A 16,783-nucleotide genomic window follows, 5' to 3' on the forward strand; every position below is an offset into this window, starting at 1 on the left:
CTGCATTGCAGGTACCACTAGCAAATGCTGGACTGACCAGGAAGCAGGAAATAAAAATGCATCTATCCCCTATGGTCGCAAAGGCTCTGCAGGAGCTGTACAATCACATGACACTCATTTAAGCCTCAAATTACAGATTGCTCTGATCCTACCTGCCTTTTGGAAAATTAAACTGTCAGAGTACCAGATATGTTCTTTACTATTTGCCATGTAATTAAGCAGTAATTGCTGCCCAAGGCTAATCTCAAGTATATTTTACCTGTAGAGCTCAGTGCCAGAGTTCACATTTGTAATTTAGTGGCATGCCAAGGAGCTATACCTAAACTCACAAAAGGATTTTCTCCACTCATTATCTCACTTCTACTTCGGTGGCAACTGGGATGCTGTATTCAGAGATGTTTGGGCTGGGTAAACAAATTAGCAGAGACCAGCCTTATTAGAAATCTACATGGGTACCCGTCCTGTCTTGAAGCAGGAATGAGATGCCGATTGCTCCATGTCTGGACCCCAAACCCTCCCCAGTATGGGATGTACACTAAAACCTCCTCTTTCCTTCTACTCACACAGCCTGGCAGCCTCCAAAGAAGCTGAAGCAGCAGCACGATCTGCCCCCAAACCCATGTCTCCTTCCGATTTCTTGGATAAGTTGATGGGGCGAACTTCAGGATATGATGCCAGGATCAGGCCAAATTTTAAAGGTATGCAAAACCCCTGCTTTGTGGCTTTGTTTCATTTTGAGACTGAAAACTGCATGCAATCCTCATGAATACTTCCCTAACTGTATATAAAATATGAACAATTGTAATGTCCATATGAAATATCTATGACGATGAGAGGTTTGACACATAGATCCCTTGTAGATGTCTGGAAAGGCATCTGACTTCCATTCAGAATGGAAACAACCTTGTAACACCTTTACATACAGGAAAAGCTTCAGTATAGGGATCAGGGATCCTGCCAAACCAAGCAGTGACTGGCAGGAGCTGAACATCTTGCAGATCAAGAGAAAAAAAACCTTCAACTTTCCCCTTAAGTCACTACCCACAGCACCTTCTAATGGGGGTCAACGCTCCCCCCCCCGGCACCTGCTGGAGCCAAGAGGAACCTCTCCCATCAGCTCCAGAGGAATTCAGCAAGATGCCAGGGGCAGCTCTGCCCCATCACTGTTCCCCATAGTAAAGGGGCTCTTAAGCTAGTGCCCAGCACAGCTGCATATCATACCCGATTTCCCCAGTTCATCCTATACTCGCTGTTAGCCAAGCAGCATCGGACCAGGCCTTGGGACAACAGAACCTTTTTGCTTCTCAAAACACCTCTTCTAACAAGGGTGGGGTTTGGGGTTTTTTTGTTTGCTTTTCCTTTTAACTGAGCTCACTTTCCCTTGTATCACACCCAGAGAAGAAGCAGCACCTGCCCCTCTCAGCCACTGTCCAGCCCTCTTCAATGCTCATTTCATTCACTTCTTTTGTTTCCTACTACCAATTCCTCCGCCCCCAAGTCACTGGCAATGCTAACAGAGGACTCCCAGGACCCATTAATCACAGTGACAGCACCTAGCATCCAGCTTCAAACAATAAGCTCTATACTGGGCTTTTAAACCCAAATATAGGTGGAAAGCTTATGTCCTAGAAATTAGCTAGGCAACAGAGAACACTGTTGTTTTTATCCAAATCAGAGTTTAAAAAAAAAACACCCTGCAAACCTGCCTACCACTAAATTATGCACACACACACAAGAAATTAAAGTTTAATATTTAATGAAATGTATACATTATCTTCCTGCTGAAGGCAGCTGTATTGCATTTTTATTTGAGATAATTTAATTTCAGTTTTATTTCAATGAACTACACCTTCCCCATAGGGCAGTTTTGCTGGCTTAGCCTCCCACATAAATCAAGCTCCAATTTATATGGGAGGCATAGGAGGTGTTTTACAGAGCTTGGGGTTGTAGCTCTCAAAGCATGTCATTTAAATTAGATGCAGTAACTCATAAGGGCATTTTAATGGGTTAGATCTAAATTAAAATAATACCAAAGATCCCTATCAGATTGATTATTGGGGAGGGGAAGATTAACAAAAATAAGATGGCAGCTTTTCCATAAATGCTGTAAAGTCTGGACTTAGATGTGGATTCAGATTCTGAGAACAAGGAAAAAGCATTTGGGCTTTGGTTTAAGTTGGAGGATGAAGTCAGTAACTCGTGCAGGGACAGAACTGAATCCAACACGTGTGGGACAAGGGACCTCTCACCCAGGCTGTACCCTTACCCCTGCTGCTGGAAAACAACATTCCTTCACAGCTGCATCCCACTGCAGAGGTGGCACATTTCAGCACTCGGCAGCGAAGTTTCTAGAGCCTCACACAAGCTAAATTACCCCAAACCCTGCAGAGTGCTCACAGATTCTCTTGGATGCAGTGGGAAGAGCACAGTGCCTCAACAAGAGCTGGACTGCCCCAAGAAGAGAGTCTTCTTCACATGTACTGGGCCAAGCTCATCCCACACTCAGCTTCATATCAGCAAAGGATCAGGAAAAGGAGGGCCAAAATTTTCCATGCATGTCAGAGTCATGAGCTCATGCAGTCATCTAGGAGGTCAACTCAGTATACGAGTGCAAGCCACTGGTTTGCCAGCCACAAGGTATGGCTCTGGTTCCAAAATGTTCTTCAGGTTTTTGTGTTGAACTGCAGCTCCTGGCATCCCCCTCAATGCAAATGCAACATTTCCACCTCAGATTTGCCAGGCAATTCACTTCCAGTCATTCTGATACCTTTGGTTGCCAGTACCACATGAACAGACTGACCCCTGTGCCCTCTAACCACAATCTTTTAAGCCCTTAATCCTCACTCCTCTCCTCTGATGGCCCCTTAGCTTCTCTAATATGAGCAGGCTAAACAAAGCTTCATTCTGAAAACAAATAAAGACCATGAGAGGCATGGCCCAAAGTCTGGGGGAATCCTCTCCAGAAACAGAACAGCCAGAGAATTTCTGCTGGCAGACGCCTAAAGTCTCCTATCTGGCTGCGAGCCTCAGCAGACATCATTATCACATGGGTACTTGCTCCTTTACTAAGCCTGGTCCCTACAGCACACTCTGCTGCACTCCATAGGGAACATGGGCCTAGTTCAGAAACATCTAGATGCTTTAAATGAGTATTTTTAAAGTATAGAGCTTTAAACAAGAGGGCCTGTCAACAGTCTCTCAGCTCTTTTCTGGGATACATTCCTATTCATGTTCGAGGTGAGCTTGCCACCCGTACAGCAATGCTGAGATATCTAGAAAGCTGTCCTGTCTGGCTGTGATCCACTCCTTTTCATCAAAACAGCCAACAGAAGAGATATATAAACACTCTCTCACACAGGGGAACAGAGGCAAAGCAAGAGCATTGTCTGATGTTAAACAGGCATCAGAACCAAGACTAAACTAAGCCGGGTCATCCAGACCTTTTTCCCATACTCACCCCTCAGTCACCCTGTTCCCACAATAGGTTTTAACACTACAGAGTGGAAATATTTTGTCTTATAACCACACAGTGAACTGCTGTTCCAATCCGTATTTGTCATGCAGGCCCACCAGTGAATGTCAGCTGCAACATTTTCATCAACAGCTTCGGTTCGATTGCAGAAACAACTATGGTAAGTAAAAATCACAGCACAGCTGCTCAGCTACTGGCTTAGCCTCACTGAACTCCCAGCAAATGCATCACCCTCCTCTTTAGTATGACCAGAGGAAAATACTGTCTCCATGTTCCAAGTTTACATAACATTTCAGTAGATTAATGGTCAACACACAAGACTCACACTGCATGTAGTGTGACCACACAGTTTCTATCTGTATCTCTGTGAAAACACAGTACAGGCAAAGTGTAAGGGTCAGAAAAGGAAACAAAGTCTTTTCCAAGAACTTGCTTAAGGCTCCAAGTTCAGAGACAATTACAAATACTTTGTGTTTAGGTGCATATAAATCCAGAAGTTTGAATCAACACTTTAAGTGACGGGAAGTCAGCTGAACTCAAATTCAGTCAGCACCAGATTTCAGATTCCCAAAGATTAAGAGAATCATCAGATGATTATTTTCTTGAAGACATATTTCTGTTGGACAATGATTCTTAATAAAATATTCTAAACCAATATTTGCAAGTTAAAGTTCCCTTCAGACAAACTTAGTGAACATGGCTAAAGGCTGTATCTAATTGGCAAGACAGTGGGAGCAGAGGATCACTAGAACAGGAGATAATTGCTCCATCTGAAAACTATTAAAGATTGGTTGTGGCATAATCAGTGAACAGCAAAGGAACACTCTGGAGATACAGTGACTTACCTCTGTGCTAATTAAAGATAATCCAGAAAGATGGTGTTTAATTACTCTTTAGTAATTATTTTTCTAGAAAGGTTTTGAATGAAGAATGCAAAACTCCAGCTTCAGGTGTTTTGTTCATTCAGGCAGGATGTGATAGGCTTTACATATAGATCACACTCCTTGACTTGTTCAAGTTACTTGTCAGGCACACCGCAGTCAGAGGAGACAAACAGCTATATACCTGGGATTATAAATCTTTTCTGACATTATTCCATTCTTCTGGAAATGTTTGGGGTTGGGGGCAGTACGGTTCCAGTAGTAGAAAAAAAATCTGTTACTCTGTCTAAGCACAAAGAAACACATTTCATAGTAAGATTGCAGAATATGTCAGAGATCATAGGCGAGAAGTGTATTCATAGATTCATCTGTATGTAAAGCAAAAGAGAAAGAACTCGAACCAAAATACACATCTGTTCCTAATGTGTTATTTTATTGGACACCTCCTTTGGTGTTACAGGCAATAAATACTCTGTTCCTACACAATCTAGCAGAGACAATGCAGAGTTCAAGGGAGAGGGGCAGGCCCACAAGGGATCCCTGTGCAACGTACAGAGCACATTACAATGACATGTTTTTCAATATATCTGTCCTACATTGCGAGATGCGTTGGAGCAGTCGTACAAAGACGCCGCAGGATCCTGCAAGCAGGATGCTCCATAAAATTAGCATAGACTAGTACGGGAGAGAGAGAGAGATGCAGTTCACCTCCAAGATATGCTGCAGGGACTTGCTATCCTCTCCAGATGCCACTCATTTCATAGTCGATCTTCCATAGAAAGAATTCCCATGGGAACCCAAGAACACCCTCTGGGCACATTCCTTTGTCTAGAAATACCCAAGTCAGCTCTGACAAGCTAGTCCAGATGTCAGGCTGACACAGCATTGCACACAACCTAATATAATGCACCTCTTTGGGGACAGCAATTCTGCTTGTAAACACTGACAAGAACACAAGCAACACAGGTACCGAAACATCTGAAAATGAGAGCTCAGCAAGTTAGAGCAGTCTGGGATTTCCTAACCTGGGATTTACTCTGCAGAGAAGCCAGTCTCTCCCCACTGTTTGATGAAGCAGCAGGTCAGATAGGCAGTGTCAGCTCCCCACCACAGTTTCTGGGAAGGGCAGAAGGTCCTATCATGAAGGGATTTTGAAACAGACCTGACTACTTTGAATTCAAACAAGTGATCAGATAGTTGAGGTGGGGGGAAAGCTTGCAGGGGCGGAGAGAGGTAATTCAACATTTTGCTCTAAGGAAAGCAGTAGTCTATCACTGACCCCTAGAACTAATGAAGGTAACACTCCCCCAGCTGCTTCACTGATCATTAAAGAAAAACATTATGGTTTAAACCTCAACCATTAGGCAACCTAGGCCAGGTTCAGGTTTTGAGTACTACATCATTTTATATTTGGTTACTATTGTACTACTACCTGAAGTAAAAGTCAGAGCTCTTTAAGGATACCACACGTGCAATTAAAGAAGGCTTTAGAATATCTCCATAGTGTGCTGTTAGCTCCTACAAAAAATACCATCACTACCATATACATTCACAGTGCCTGAATCTCACAAACTAGCAAAAATCATGAGCTCACCACGCAGAGAATTAGAGAAATTGAAGGTGAATGCTCACTTACAGCTTGAGCCATCATAGAAGGTAGAGGAAGAGGACAAAATAATAGGAAAATAGAACAAACAGTCATTTAATGCAACCACTTGGGTCTACAAACCTCAGAAGGGAGAATAATGAGTTGGGGCCAACAGCAGGCACAGACTTTCCAGAGCAGGCAGAAAGCCAATATCTGCCCCACAAAGATTCAGAATGAATAAGGCAAGAACTGGAGACCTGAAAACTGCTGCAGGGATAGAAGAAATTTAAACAAAAAGAAAACAAACAACAAACAACAAAGTCGTCCACCAAACTGAATTCCCCAAAGCAGAACTGACTTAGAACAAGGGAAGTAAGCTTTAAGCATCCTGCAGAACTTGAGACCCAACATAAAAGCCTCTAGTGCTGCATATAATTGACTGGACTTTGCAGCTCATAGTTTACATCCATCAGCCTCAGTTGCAATCAGCTCTAAGGACAAGGGAACCGGCAAATGGGAACACATCCCTGTGAACCCAACAAGTGCTTCAAGGGGAAAGATATTACCAAGTACAGCAGCCAGAGAAGCACAGGCAGCCTCCTTCTGTCCCAAAGCATTACTGCAGTAGTGCATCTAACAACATGGAATTGTGGAGGACAAATGCAAGATCCATCCACTCTATCCACTTATTTTTATTAAAAACAACGAAACAACCCCAACCCCAAACTTCTAAATCCATCTTTGCTCTTCAAAATCATAAACACTTTCCTCCCAGCCATACCAGAGTAAGAAACCTATACCAAAGCTACAAATTCTTCATTCAAAATGAAATAGAAGTCAAGCACTTAAGGAACAGGGTCTTGTTTTTAAGTGAATGAACTGCACCATCTTCAGCTTTTCTTTGTAGCACAAGACAATTGGCAGGATTATCTGAACATTTCATCTCACAGATTTCCTGCTATAACAGAAAACTGGGAATTAAATTATGCCCTTGACCTCTCTTCCAATGGAAGCTGCAGTTTTGTGGCTCTTTCTCTGGCTTAGGCAGTTGGGAGCATTTTGTATACGGTGAAGGCACATGGAGAAGGATGAATTTTTTTTATCATTCATCACCTAGAGTTGCTAGGAGCTGGAGTCAATGCTCAAGATAACCCCCCCTCACAGTCTCATGTTTTAAAGAGGACCCACACACAGCAAACAAGAGAGTATAAAAGAAAGAAAACCACAAAACAGCCAGCACAGGGTCTCCTAGAGAGGGTGTATATATGCAGATTTGTTTTTGTTGTTTTCATGCCATAGCTATCCCATCTGAAAAGAGCAAACCAGATGTGACCTTCCAGGCAGCTGCGACCCAGCTACAATTGGTCTCCCAGCATGTTCTCAAGACAGGGGAAGCTGGAGGCTGTAACTGCCCAAATGTTAAATACTTCTTCAGAGACATCTATATATAAGATTTCCAATGAGATAACAAACCATCCTGCAAAACAGACTAAGCAATTCACTCCAGCCTCACAAGCCACAGTGCAGTAGATAGCAAATATGACTGATTAAGTGTATGGATCTCACATTTAATATTGGGTTCACTCACCCCAAGATTAGTGAAAGATGTAAGTATCAGTACACAAAGCCTGTAGCAAAGGCTAGGCTTTGAGCTCAGTTTTCTGCAGTCAGTCATTCTTAAAGCCAACCATCAGTCCCACAGAGATGATAAGCATATAACAAGTCACACAACACAAAATGAAAAGGTTTTCACATCATCTCAGTCTGCTGCAGTCTCAATGTTAAACCCACAGTGTTTTAGCTATCTATGTGGGTGGAATTTGTCTTTGCACTGAATGGAGAAGGGAAGAGATAAAAAACCAAAACATGAAATAGGACTACACAGCTCAAACACAAGGACACAAAAATAAGAACGCAAACCCAAGCTGAACAAGACCTCAATACTAAACATCTAATCTTAAAATTCAGGATACTAGGTACAGCTCACCCCCTAGCAGCTCCATCCTTGGCTTAGAGAGATATATTTTCCCTTCCTTTTGCAGGGACACCAGTAAAACTTTGCCTTAGGTTCCAGCACAAAACCCCCACACCTATGAAACACTGGAGCACCACTCCCCTCCCTCACCACATGCATGCATGCATGCATGCCTGCCTGCCTGCCTGCCTGCCTGCATGCCTGCCTGCCTGCCTGCCTGCATGCATGCATACCTTCCTCAAGCAACAGGCTTCCTCCTCAGCAGCACCTCTTCCCCTTGGCCCAGCTGTGGCTTTCACACTAATCTTCAAACTAGCTACTTGGCTACAGCTGTGGCAAGGTAATGAGGTCCCTTATTAACCCTTCAAAGGTCAGCTCCAGGTGCACTTTTTTTTTTTTTTGCAATTTGTCAGTTGTATTGCTCCTTTGTAGGGCAAGTAGCCTTAAAAACATTTGTCCATTCCCCTTCTAGAGAATTAACTTAATGCTATTAAAGTCCCTGGTTCCCTGCTTCTAGGTGTGCTACCAGGATCCCCTTCTGAGGGAGTTCTACCCCATTTTTTTCCATCAGCAAAATCTAAATCTATCAAAATGAAATCTCTCACCAAAACTGTTCAGTGTGGAGGCTGGTCTGACAGAACCGCTGAATCAGGGGCTGAAACCCACTGACCTTCCCCACAGCCTCCATCCCTCCTTCACAGCACTACCTCCAGCCCGTCCCTACTTTCATCAGATGCCAAGACTCTGGTATCTTGGGAAGGAAAGGTCTCAAATGATCTTCCATTTCCTTGGCTCCTTGCGAGGTCACTAAGCAGAATTTCATTTCAGCATTATCAAATTGAACTACTTTGATCACTTCAGTTATTTTCTTCCTGCCCTGTGTCATTTCACCCTTGGGAGTAAAATGCCTTTGTGCCAAATTACAAAACTCCTGAATGCCTTCATGACATGAAGATGCTGCTCTCCTTTCCCAAACCAGCCAGGGGAGCAAGCTGCACAAGATAATCAATGCCTGGATGTGATTGGCACACAAATGAGGAACTCAAGTGATAAGAAGGATATGGAAAAAGATTTTTTTTGCTGCCCCAGTAAAACCTTTTTTTTTTTTTTTGCTTGGAAGTTCATATCAGAAATTGGTCTGTTCTGTCCATCAATTAGGAATAACTGTGGACTTCTTGGTGATGCTAATTAAGATTTCATACAACAGCATCCAGGAGAAATACTGTATATCTCCAGGTAGCCAGTGAATGAGTGGTGTTTGGTTCGTCACCCCTCAGCTTGACTGCAATGCCTAAGCATAAAGCTTTCCACACACAGGATCCTGTAACTCTTATCTTAGCCTGTGTCACGGCCACAGACATACCCCATTTGCTCTCCATGCCTTCTGCTGGCTCCTCAGGCAGTGCCATCTCCAGTTTGCAGTCACAGGGCTTGTTTTTACATTTATGTTCAAATAAGCCTGGCCACAAGAAATATAAAAGGCTGCTTAGCACCTTCAATACTGCAGTGCAAAGCAGCTGTCTGTCATAAGGGAAAAGGCATATGGGAGGAAACAACCATTCTCAGTAGCCAGGCAAGGACTGTGGAATAAACCCCCTGAGAAGGAAGATCTTCATAAACACACGCGCAGATAGGTGAAATACTAATGCCATAAAATGGCAAAACCAGAGAATTACATTCAGTGCGTGCATTATATTTCTTTGTCCTTGCCTTTTTTATATCACAACATAAATGTTCAGTTGTCTATATTCCAAAATAAAAATAAAATATCCGCTGCAAACACTTGTCTCCAAAGGAGACGCACAAAGAGAAACACGTGCCAGCGTTACTCACTACATTGATGAACATCCCCTGGAGGGAGGTAGGGCAGCCTCTCACACCGTGTGTCCACGCCATGCCCCTAGACTGTCCCCACGCAGGACATGAGTACAGGACACTTGGTCTCTGGAGATGAGTTAGGAGGAGTTTTCTCACAGCCGTCTGCTGTGAGAAGTTTATTTTCATCTGGCCCACAAACATGTGATTAAGATCCATCATCATGGTGACTATGGTAATCATTCTGTCTATGGCCTCCAATGCCATATTTGCCACAATTGCTGTGGTGGCAACATAAACCACACTACACCGCTCTTCTCACCCTTTCCTTTCAACGGATTTTGAAGCTAAAGCAGTGAGTTTACTCCAGCAACAAAGCTTATCCACAGCAACACAAGCTGTTACAGGGAGATTGACTCCATTTCCCCCCCGCCTGCTTTCAACACTCCATCAGGCTGAGAACACTTCTGGGCAGCTACCACTGAAGTTTCTTCCAAACATGAGTTTAATTTGTGTTATACATGACATAAGCCCCCAACTGGAGCTGACCTGCTAACATCCAGCTTATTTGTAGCTGAATAAGCAAAACAACCTTTTGCTTTCTACCTATTAGGTCAGTGACATTGATTTCCCCTGACTGCCATGGCTGCAGATCTTTATACACAGAAAAGGGAGAACTGAAAGTGTACAAGTTGTTCCAGGAGCTGCTGCGTGCCATGGGAAGTGGAGATTCAGGGTTGCTTTTGTCTTTAGGTTTGCATGATTGTCTAGTCCTGCGCTAAGACCCTGGTTCCTAGCTGTCCACTGCTATTCACATTTTCTCAAGACACATTATGCATGGTGGACAGAGATGAATAATTAAATCAGCGGGACCGACTAGGACTTGTGAAGGTGACATTCAGAATACCAGCAGAAGGAGAGAGTGCTGCAACTCTTTTTCATGTTCGGAAGTCTGCTCCTTTTAGCATCAAGTCCTTGGTCCATTTGCTGTTGTCACAATCATTAATGTCATTAGCAGCTTCTGTGCTCTGAGGATGTGGATGGCATTAAGTGGCTTGGAACAGATTCTAGACCATGGGCTTAGCTATGAACTGCCCCCAAAAAACCCACAAAGCACCCAAGACACAAGCCAAACCCTCCAGTGTGACTGGACTTCACAGAAGTCATGTCCTCCTGGACAAGAGGCTGTAGGTTCATACTCAAGCAAGCACTTGAGGCAGCAACATCAGAAAGACTGTTCCCCACATGCACCCTTCAGAGCTTTGTGTTCTCCAAATGGAAAGAACAGACCTGAGGGAGTCAGGGAGATCCCCTCAGAGGTGCCAAATAGCCTCACTGAAATAAAGGTTCCAGTGCCTGCAGCAGGTATTAGATATCAGCAAGCATGTCAGACACCGTCCATTAATTGTCTCTTCATAAAAGTCTTCACAGTATATTAGTATTAGAAAGGCACCAAAGAAACCCTTAATCATGATAGCAACTATTAGTTTGGGCCAGGGCAGTGAAATTGGTTTATTATATTCTGCTCTTCAGACACAGTCTGCCTCTATACTTAGAAAATGTCAATTAATTTATGGACGTGGAGCTTTTATCCCTCTCCTGATAGCTGGCATGTCCTCTCTCCATTTCAATTTGTTGGCTCATTTTCTTACGTGAAAGTCAGCAGAAAAGGGGCACACAGATCACCCTGGGAAGCTATTGGTCAGACAGGGGGAACAGAAACTGCCTTTAATAGTCCAGGAAAGTGTCTGAGCTCAACCTCAGGAGCCAGCCTTGGCCTGGGGAACTCAGGGGAGCTGTAAGACCCACAGTTATGAGGCAGATAGCATTTTGCATAGTGCTTGAGGACTAGCTTCAATTAAAGATGAGTGTCCTATAAAATCTGTAGCATTTATGGCATTTTGACATTAGAGAGGAGAATCCAGAACACTCCCTTAGGATTAGGAGAGTAGACTTCATGCACATCCCTCTCATGTTCACATACTCTCACCAAGTGCAGCTGCTCCCATCAGTCCATCTGAGTTACCCTTATATTAATGGACACACAGGGAAAATCCCTTCCATGGACTGCTTGTCTCACTGTGCCTTTTCTTTTGACAAGTCTGGAGGAATCATAGATAGTCACAATACGGGATGATTCAACACTGAAAGGAAGTTGCCTTTGGTCTCTTTCCCCCTTAATCCTCTGCAACAGTCGTCTTGCTGACACCAGCCCTTACAGCCTCTGCAACTGAACATCACTTCTCCAGCCCGGGGGTTCAGACTTGAGGTCTTGACACTTCACACACAGCTGACAACTGCTGTGACAGAGAGATGCAAGGTTAGGCAGCTGCTCATGCTATGAGATAGCTGTAAGCTACAGAGCTAAAAATTAACAACAGGTCCTTGAGAAATAAAGGGGAAAAGGCTTGTCATGGCTTGGGAATGTAGGCCTAGACATGGTTTAGTTTTGAGAGTGATTCTAGTACATGCTCCCTAGTTTTCAGCACTTTCAGCCTGCTTTGAGCACTAACTGTGTTTCTCTGCTCCCTGCTTACACTGTTCAGGATTACAGGGTGAACATCTTCCTGAGACAGCAATGGAATGACCCACGGTTGGCGTACAACGAATACCCTGATGACTCCTTGGACCTGGACCCCTCTATGCTGGACTCCATCTGGAAGCCTGACTTGTTCTTTGCAAATGAGAAAGGGGCCCATTTCCATGAGATTACCACAGACAACAAGCTTCTGAGGATCTCCAGAAATGGCAATGTCCTCTACAGCATCAGGTGAGGGGACTCAATGGGAAGAGCTCCACCAAGGTAGGGGAGGGCAGAGCTAAACTCCCACTGTTCAAGCCTAAAATGAGACTCTGAGAATGACATTTGATAAAAGAAACTGAGGGGGGTTTAAAGTAGGAGATCATACAATTAGCAGTGTCATAGCAATGTGGTGGGAAGGGACCTCTGGAGGTCTCCCATGCAACCTCATCCTGACAATGACAACAAGACAGATCAGCTGTGGCATTGTCTGGCCAAATTTAAACACCCCACAGATGGAGATCCCATGACCTCTTTGGGCAGCCTGTACCAGTGTTTCATCCTCCTGGAGCAGAGTCCTTTGCACAAAAATCACTGAGAAGTGAAACACATCCTTATTTCCCTAGCCAATATTGTTTCAATGTTTTTTGAGTTAAATACAGATACACAAGCTAAAAGAAAGAAACAGGTCGGTAACCAGTTCCCTCATCTAGACCTTTATATCCAGCATTAACCTTTGCTTAAGAGCAGTGAGATAAACAGTTCCCTGTTTGCACATGTAAACACATTCTTGTGGGAGCAATGTGCTGTAAGTCAGGAGGTCTTTCTCCAGCCACCCCAAGAAGAAGAGGTTGTCAAAACTGTGGAATCTTTCTGAGAACGTGCCACCAGCTATCTGAGCTTCAAGTCCTAATTTCACATTAGTAGCTTCCCTTTAAAAGAAAGCATGAGAAACATCATTATTTTTCTTCATCATTAAGTAAGAAGATGCCCATCCAAAAGTACTGGGCAGCCTGGCAAGTACTCCATCTTCAAGACCTGCTAAGACAAAGCTATGCCTAAGGTACTTACTTTCAGAAACATTTTAATTTGAAGGAGGGAGAGAAAAAAACTGGAGTGAAAAAAAGGAGGCTGGGAAATGCCTCTTTACATCAGTAGTTGAATCATGTTGGAGCAGAAGGATGTCAGTACTTCAGCCAGATGGTTGCCACTTGCTGCTGCTTGTACAACAGGTAGAAAAGTAATGACCAGGAATGTGTTCGCCAAAGCATATCAAGACAGAGGGTTGGTCTGGGAAGGAATCTAGCTCATCTCTACCTTTCTCAGTCTGAGAGTTCTGCTTCTCACTAATAGATTCCTTAACATCCCTAGTGTAAAATTACTTGAGATATACTAGCACAAGCCTAAAAACAGTCCATGAAAACTCTGTTTTGAAAGCTGCAGCATTTCCTGACAAAAAATTAGGGAAACTCCTAAGTACTGGTCCATGTCTTTGTCTCACCATAACTCTTCCCATTTATCCCTTCATTGCTAGATCCAAGAATCCATCAGTGAAGCTGAACTAATTGCACTGAATTTCCCACAGGAAATCAATCCAATTCCCCACCTTCACTTCACTTCCAACCCCATCCACTCTTTATTTTAAACCAATGAAATTAAGACCAAACTTCATGAGCTTAAAGCAGGAAAGTTTAACTCTATCTTAAAGACTTTTTCACCTCATGTATAATGTAAATTTGCCTAACGTATGCACACCCTATCTCACACTGCTGCTCCCAGTGACAGCCATGGGGAAGAAAAAAGCAGCACAGAGCTGTAAAATGGAAAGAAAACAGCTTAATGCTGCAAGGTAGACAGCCTCCATCAAACATCAAGGCGGTTCCAGCCCAAAGACCAGCTCCCCGATGGCCAAAACAGTAAGAGAATTGCCAGGCATGTGGCTGAATGAAGAAACCTCACATTCTCAATTTCTAAAAACAGGCACGTAGTAAAACTGCCACCAGCAACTTGGCAGTGATCATGGCACATAGCCCTGTTCCAGGTGGGTTTGCAGGAGCACAGAGGGGGAATAATGGGTCACCCCAGCCCTGGGGTTGCTCTGCAGAGCAACAACTCAGCAGGGGAAATGGAGCAATGTGGCTGAGCTGATCACTGTTTTCAAGGCAAAAACTTGAAAACACTTCAGTTCTTGGTTGGTTTTTTTTTTTAAATAATCTTATCTCCCTCATCTCCAAATGAAAATACAGATTTCTTTTTAAGTACATTTTCCAGTGAAAATCAAAAAGAAAGAGGACATTCATGATGGAAGAGCACAATGTAAATACAAAGAGTTTCCAAAAGGAGAAATAGTCTTTTCCTTTTAAAACACAGTTTCCATCTAAAGTGCTCTGCCATTTTCTCACTGGCTCTTTGCTTTTACTATTTGCAATAGAAAAATTCTAGTCAAGGCACTTACAAGAAGGTGGACTTGTCCCACGGAGCCAAGAGTCAGCATGCTCAGCACTGGGTTCACCCAAAATCACCCCTGAGGATTTCACTCTGATCCCTTCTCAGCACACAATTGTCCTGCATGTGCGCAGCATCTCATGACCTAATCATAGCCACAGTCACCCCTGTTTCATATCTGGCAGATATTTACAGTAAATTCTTCTCAAGGGGCTTGTCTGAAGATGTAATTGAAGGCTTATCTGACTGATCAGAGATGGAGTTCCCTGCCAGCGATGCGATGAGAAAAACAAAGTGAGCAAAGGCCAGTGATGACTCTCTTCTAGTGAGGTGTTTGTTTAAATACGGAAAATGTAGTTGCTTTCATAAAGAGGAAACTTGAATTGTGTTGATTCTTTCTACTGTCACATCTTCTGTCCCAGCATGCCTCTAAACTCAACTATTTCTTCCAACATAAGGATTTAAGTTGAAGTATCATTCCTTCCTGTTAAGTTTCTTGTAGGTCTGCTGATAGAAAAATTCGATTCCTGTTCCCCAAGAAATGCCACTATTTCTACATCAAGGCAAGAAGCTGAAAAATCTAAACACTTCGGGGAACATAGTTTTCAACATTATCAAACCAAATTATGGGAGTCCAGCTATCTGAATCAAATCGTTCAATATCAGCTTGTTGAACCAAACAAACATTTTGAGTATAGATCATGGTATAAGGCAGCACAGCAATATAATACAGAAAATTCAGCCTGCACCTAGTGGAAAATGTAGCTTGTGAGGCAGAAGTAGAGATCTCAAGAGGCACAGCAGGAATTTGGGAAGATACAGAGGTCCATACTGACTTACCGCAGGGCATTTTCCCTGCAGAAAATCCCACTAAAGTCTCTCTTTTCCCACACCACAGTGTGTAATCTTGACCAAATTTTATTTGTTTTTTTCTGATACAGAAATTTTCCGTTTAAAGATTTACAGTCCCAGTCTCGAGAAATGCATCTGCCGGGGTCCAGAGAATGGGCCGGGCTGGCTGCTAATCCAAACTGTTGTGAGCTTGAGGCAAGAAATGAAGACCGAAGCAGCAAAACTGTTTGGTGTGGGAACCCTTTGTTCTGCCCAGTTCAAAACAACATTGTAATAAAAAGCCATCTGCAACAGACAACTCTGCCAGGAATTATATCACAGACCCAAATGCTTGGCATTTCTGATGCTTTCCAACACCACATGTGAAAAAAGCAGGCAGGGAAGAGGTGACTGATCAGTCACTCCCCCAGCACACCCCTGTGTCTCAGGCAAGGTGCCAGCCTGTTTGCAGACAGAACCTGAGAGGGTTCCACCCCCTCATCAGTGCCACAAACCGTTTGACATTCCCTTGTGCTGTCTTCTCTCCTCAGGATCACGCTGACTCTGGCCTGCCCCATGGACCTGAAGAACTTCCCCATGGACGTACAGACGTGCATCATGCAGTTAGAAAGCTGTGAGTCCTGCACACATCTCCTTTTTGGAGAGGAGACAATGTGTTTTCCCTCTCCCTCTCCCTTGCCATCTCTCTCCCCAGCTGCAATCCATTCCCAGTTCAGCCTTCACTGGAGACTTGCTCAAGAACCCCTTGCTCAGGATTTTCCATTCATTCAGCACATGTGACATTTTGTAGAAAAGCCAAACCCTAACAGATCCCATGAGAGGAACTCTGGCTTGGTTGTATTTACATTGGCCTTTCACTTTGGAGGAGAAAGGTGAAAGTGCTTTCAGCTGTACTGCTTATCCCAGAGGAGGGAAAGACAATGAGCAACTTCTTTCAGAGAAGGAGGTCAAGTCTGAAAAACCAGCAAACAGCTCAATAAGCCAAATCCAAGAAAAAATATGATTTATTGCAGACAATTCGTTGCACACCATCACAGCTCCAGCGCAGGTCATTGCCCTAGCTTTTATCACACGTACAAGCAGTTTTGCCTCAACCCAAATCCCATTCATTACAGCATTTCTAAGGAAGGCCAGGATAAACCCCTGTCTCCAAGTATAGCTCTCTTCTAAAAGTCTGTCTCTTTCCAGATCAGTATTTAATATGTTTCACATGGTATTCGTTCCCTCCTCTCAA

The 16,783-nt window shown here is 43.6% G+C and overlaps 1 protein-coding gene across 3 annotated transcripts in view; it reads left to right on the forward strand.

Moving 5' to 3' along the window:
* Positions 1 to 16,783, forward strand: part of GLRA1 (glycine receptor alpha 1) — a 40,433-nt gene that overhangs the window by 15,202 nt on the left and 8,448 nt on the right. For all 3 annotated transcript variants that reach the window (XM_074915783.1, XM_074915784.1, XM_074915785.1), the window contains exons 2-5: positions 568 to 698; positions 3,565 to 3,632; positions 12,278 to 12,501; positions 16,080 to 16,162. In XM_074915783.1, the coding sequence (XP_074771884.1) occupies positions 568 to 698; positions 3,565 to 3,632; positions 12,278 to 12,501; positions 16,080 to 16,162 (506 nt within the window). The remainder of the gene's footprint in view (positions 1 to 567; positions 699 to 3,564; positions 3,633 to 12,277; positions 12,502 to 16,079; positions 16,163 to 16,783) is intronic.

This window comes from Athene noctua, chromosome 12 (genome assembly GCF_965140245.1).
Source record: "Athene noctua chromosome 12, bAthNoc1.hap1.1, whole genome shotgun sequence".
NCBI lineage: Eukaryota > Metazoa > Chordata > Aves > Strigiformes > Strigidae > Athene > Athene noctua.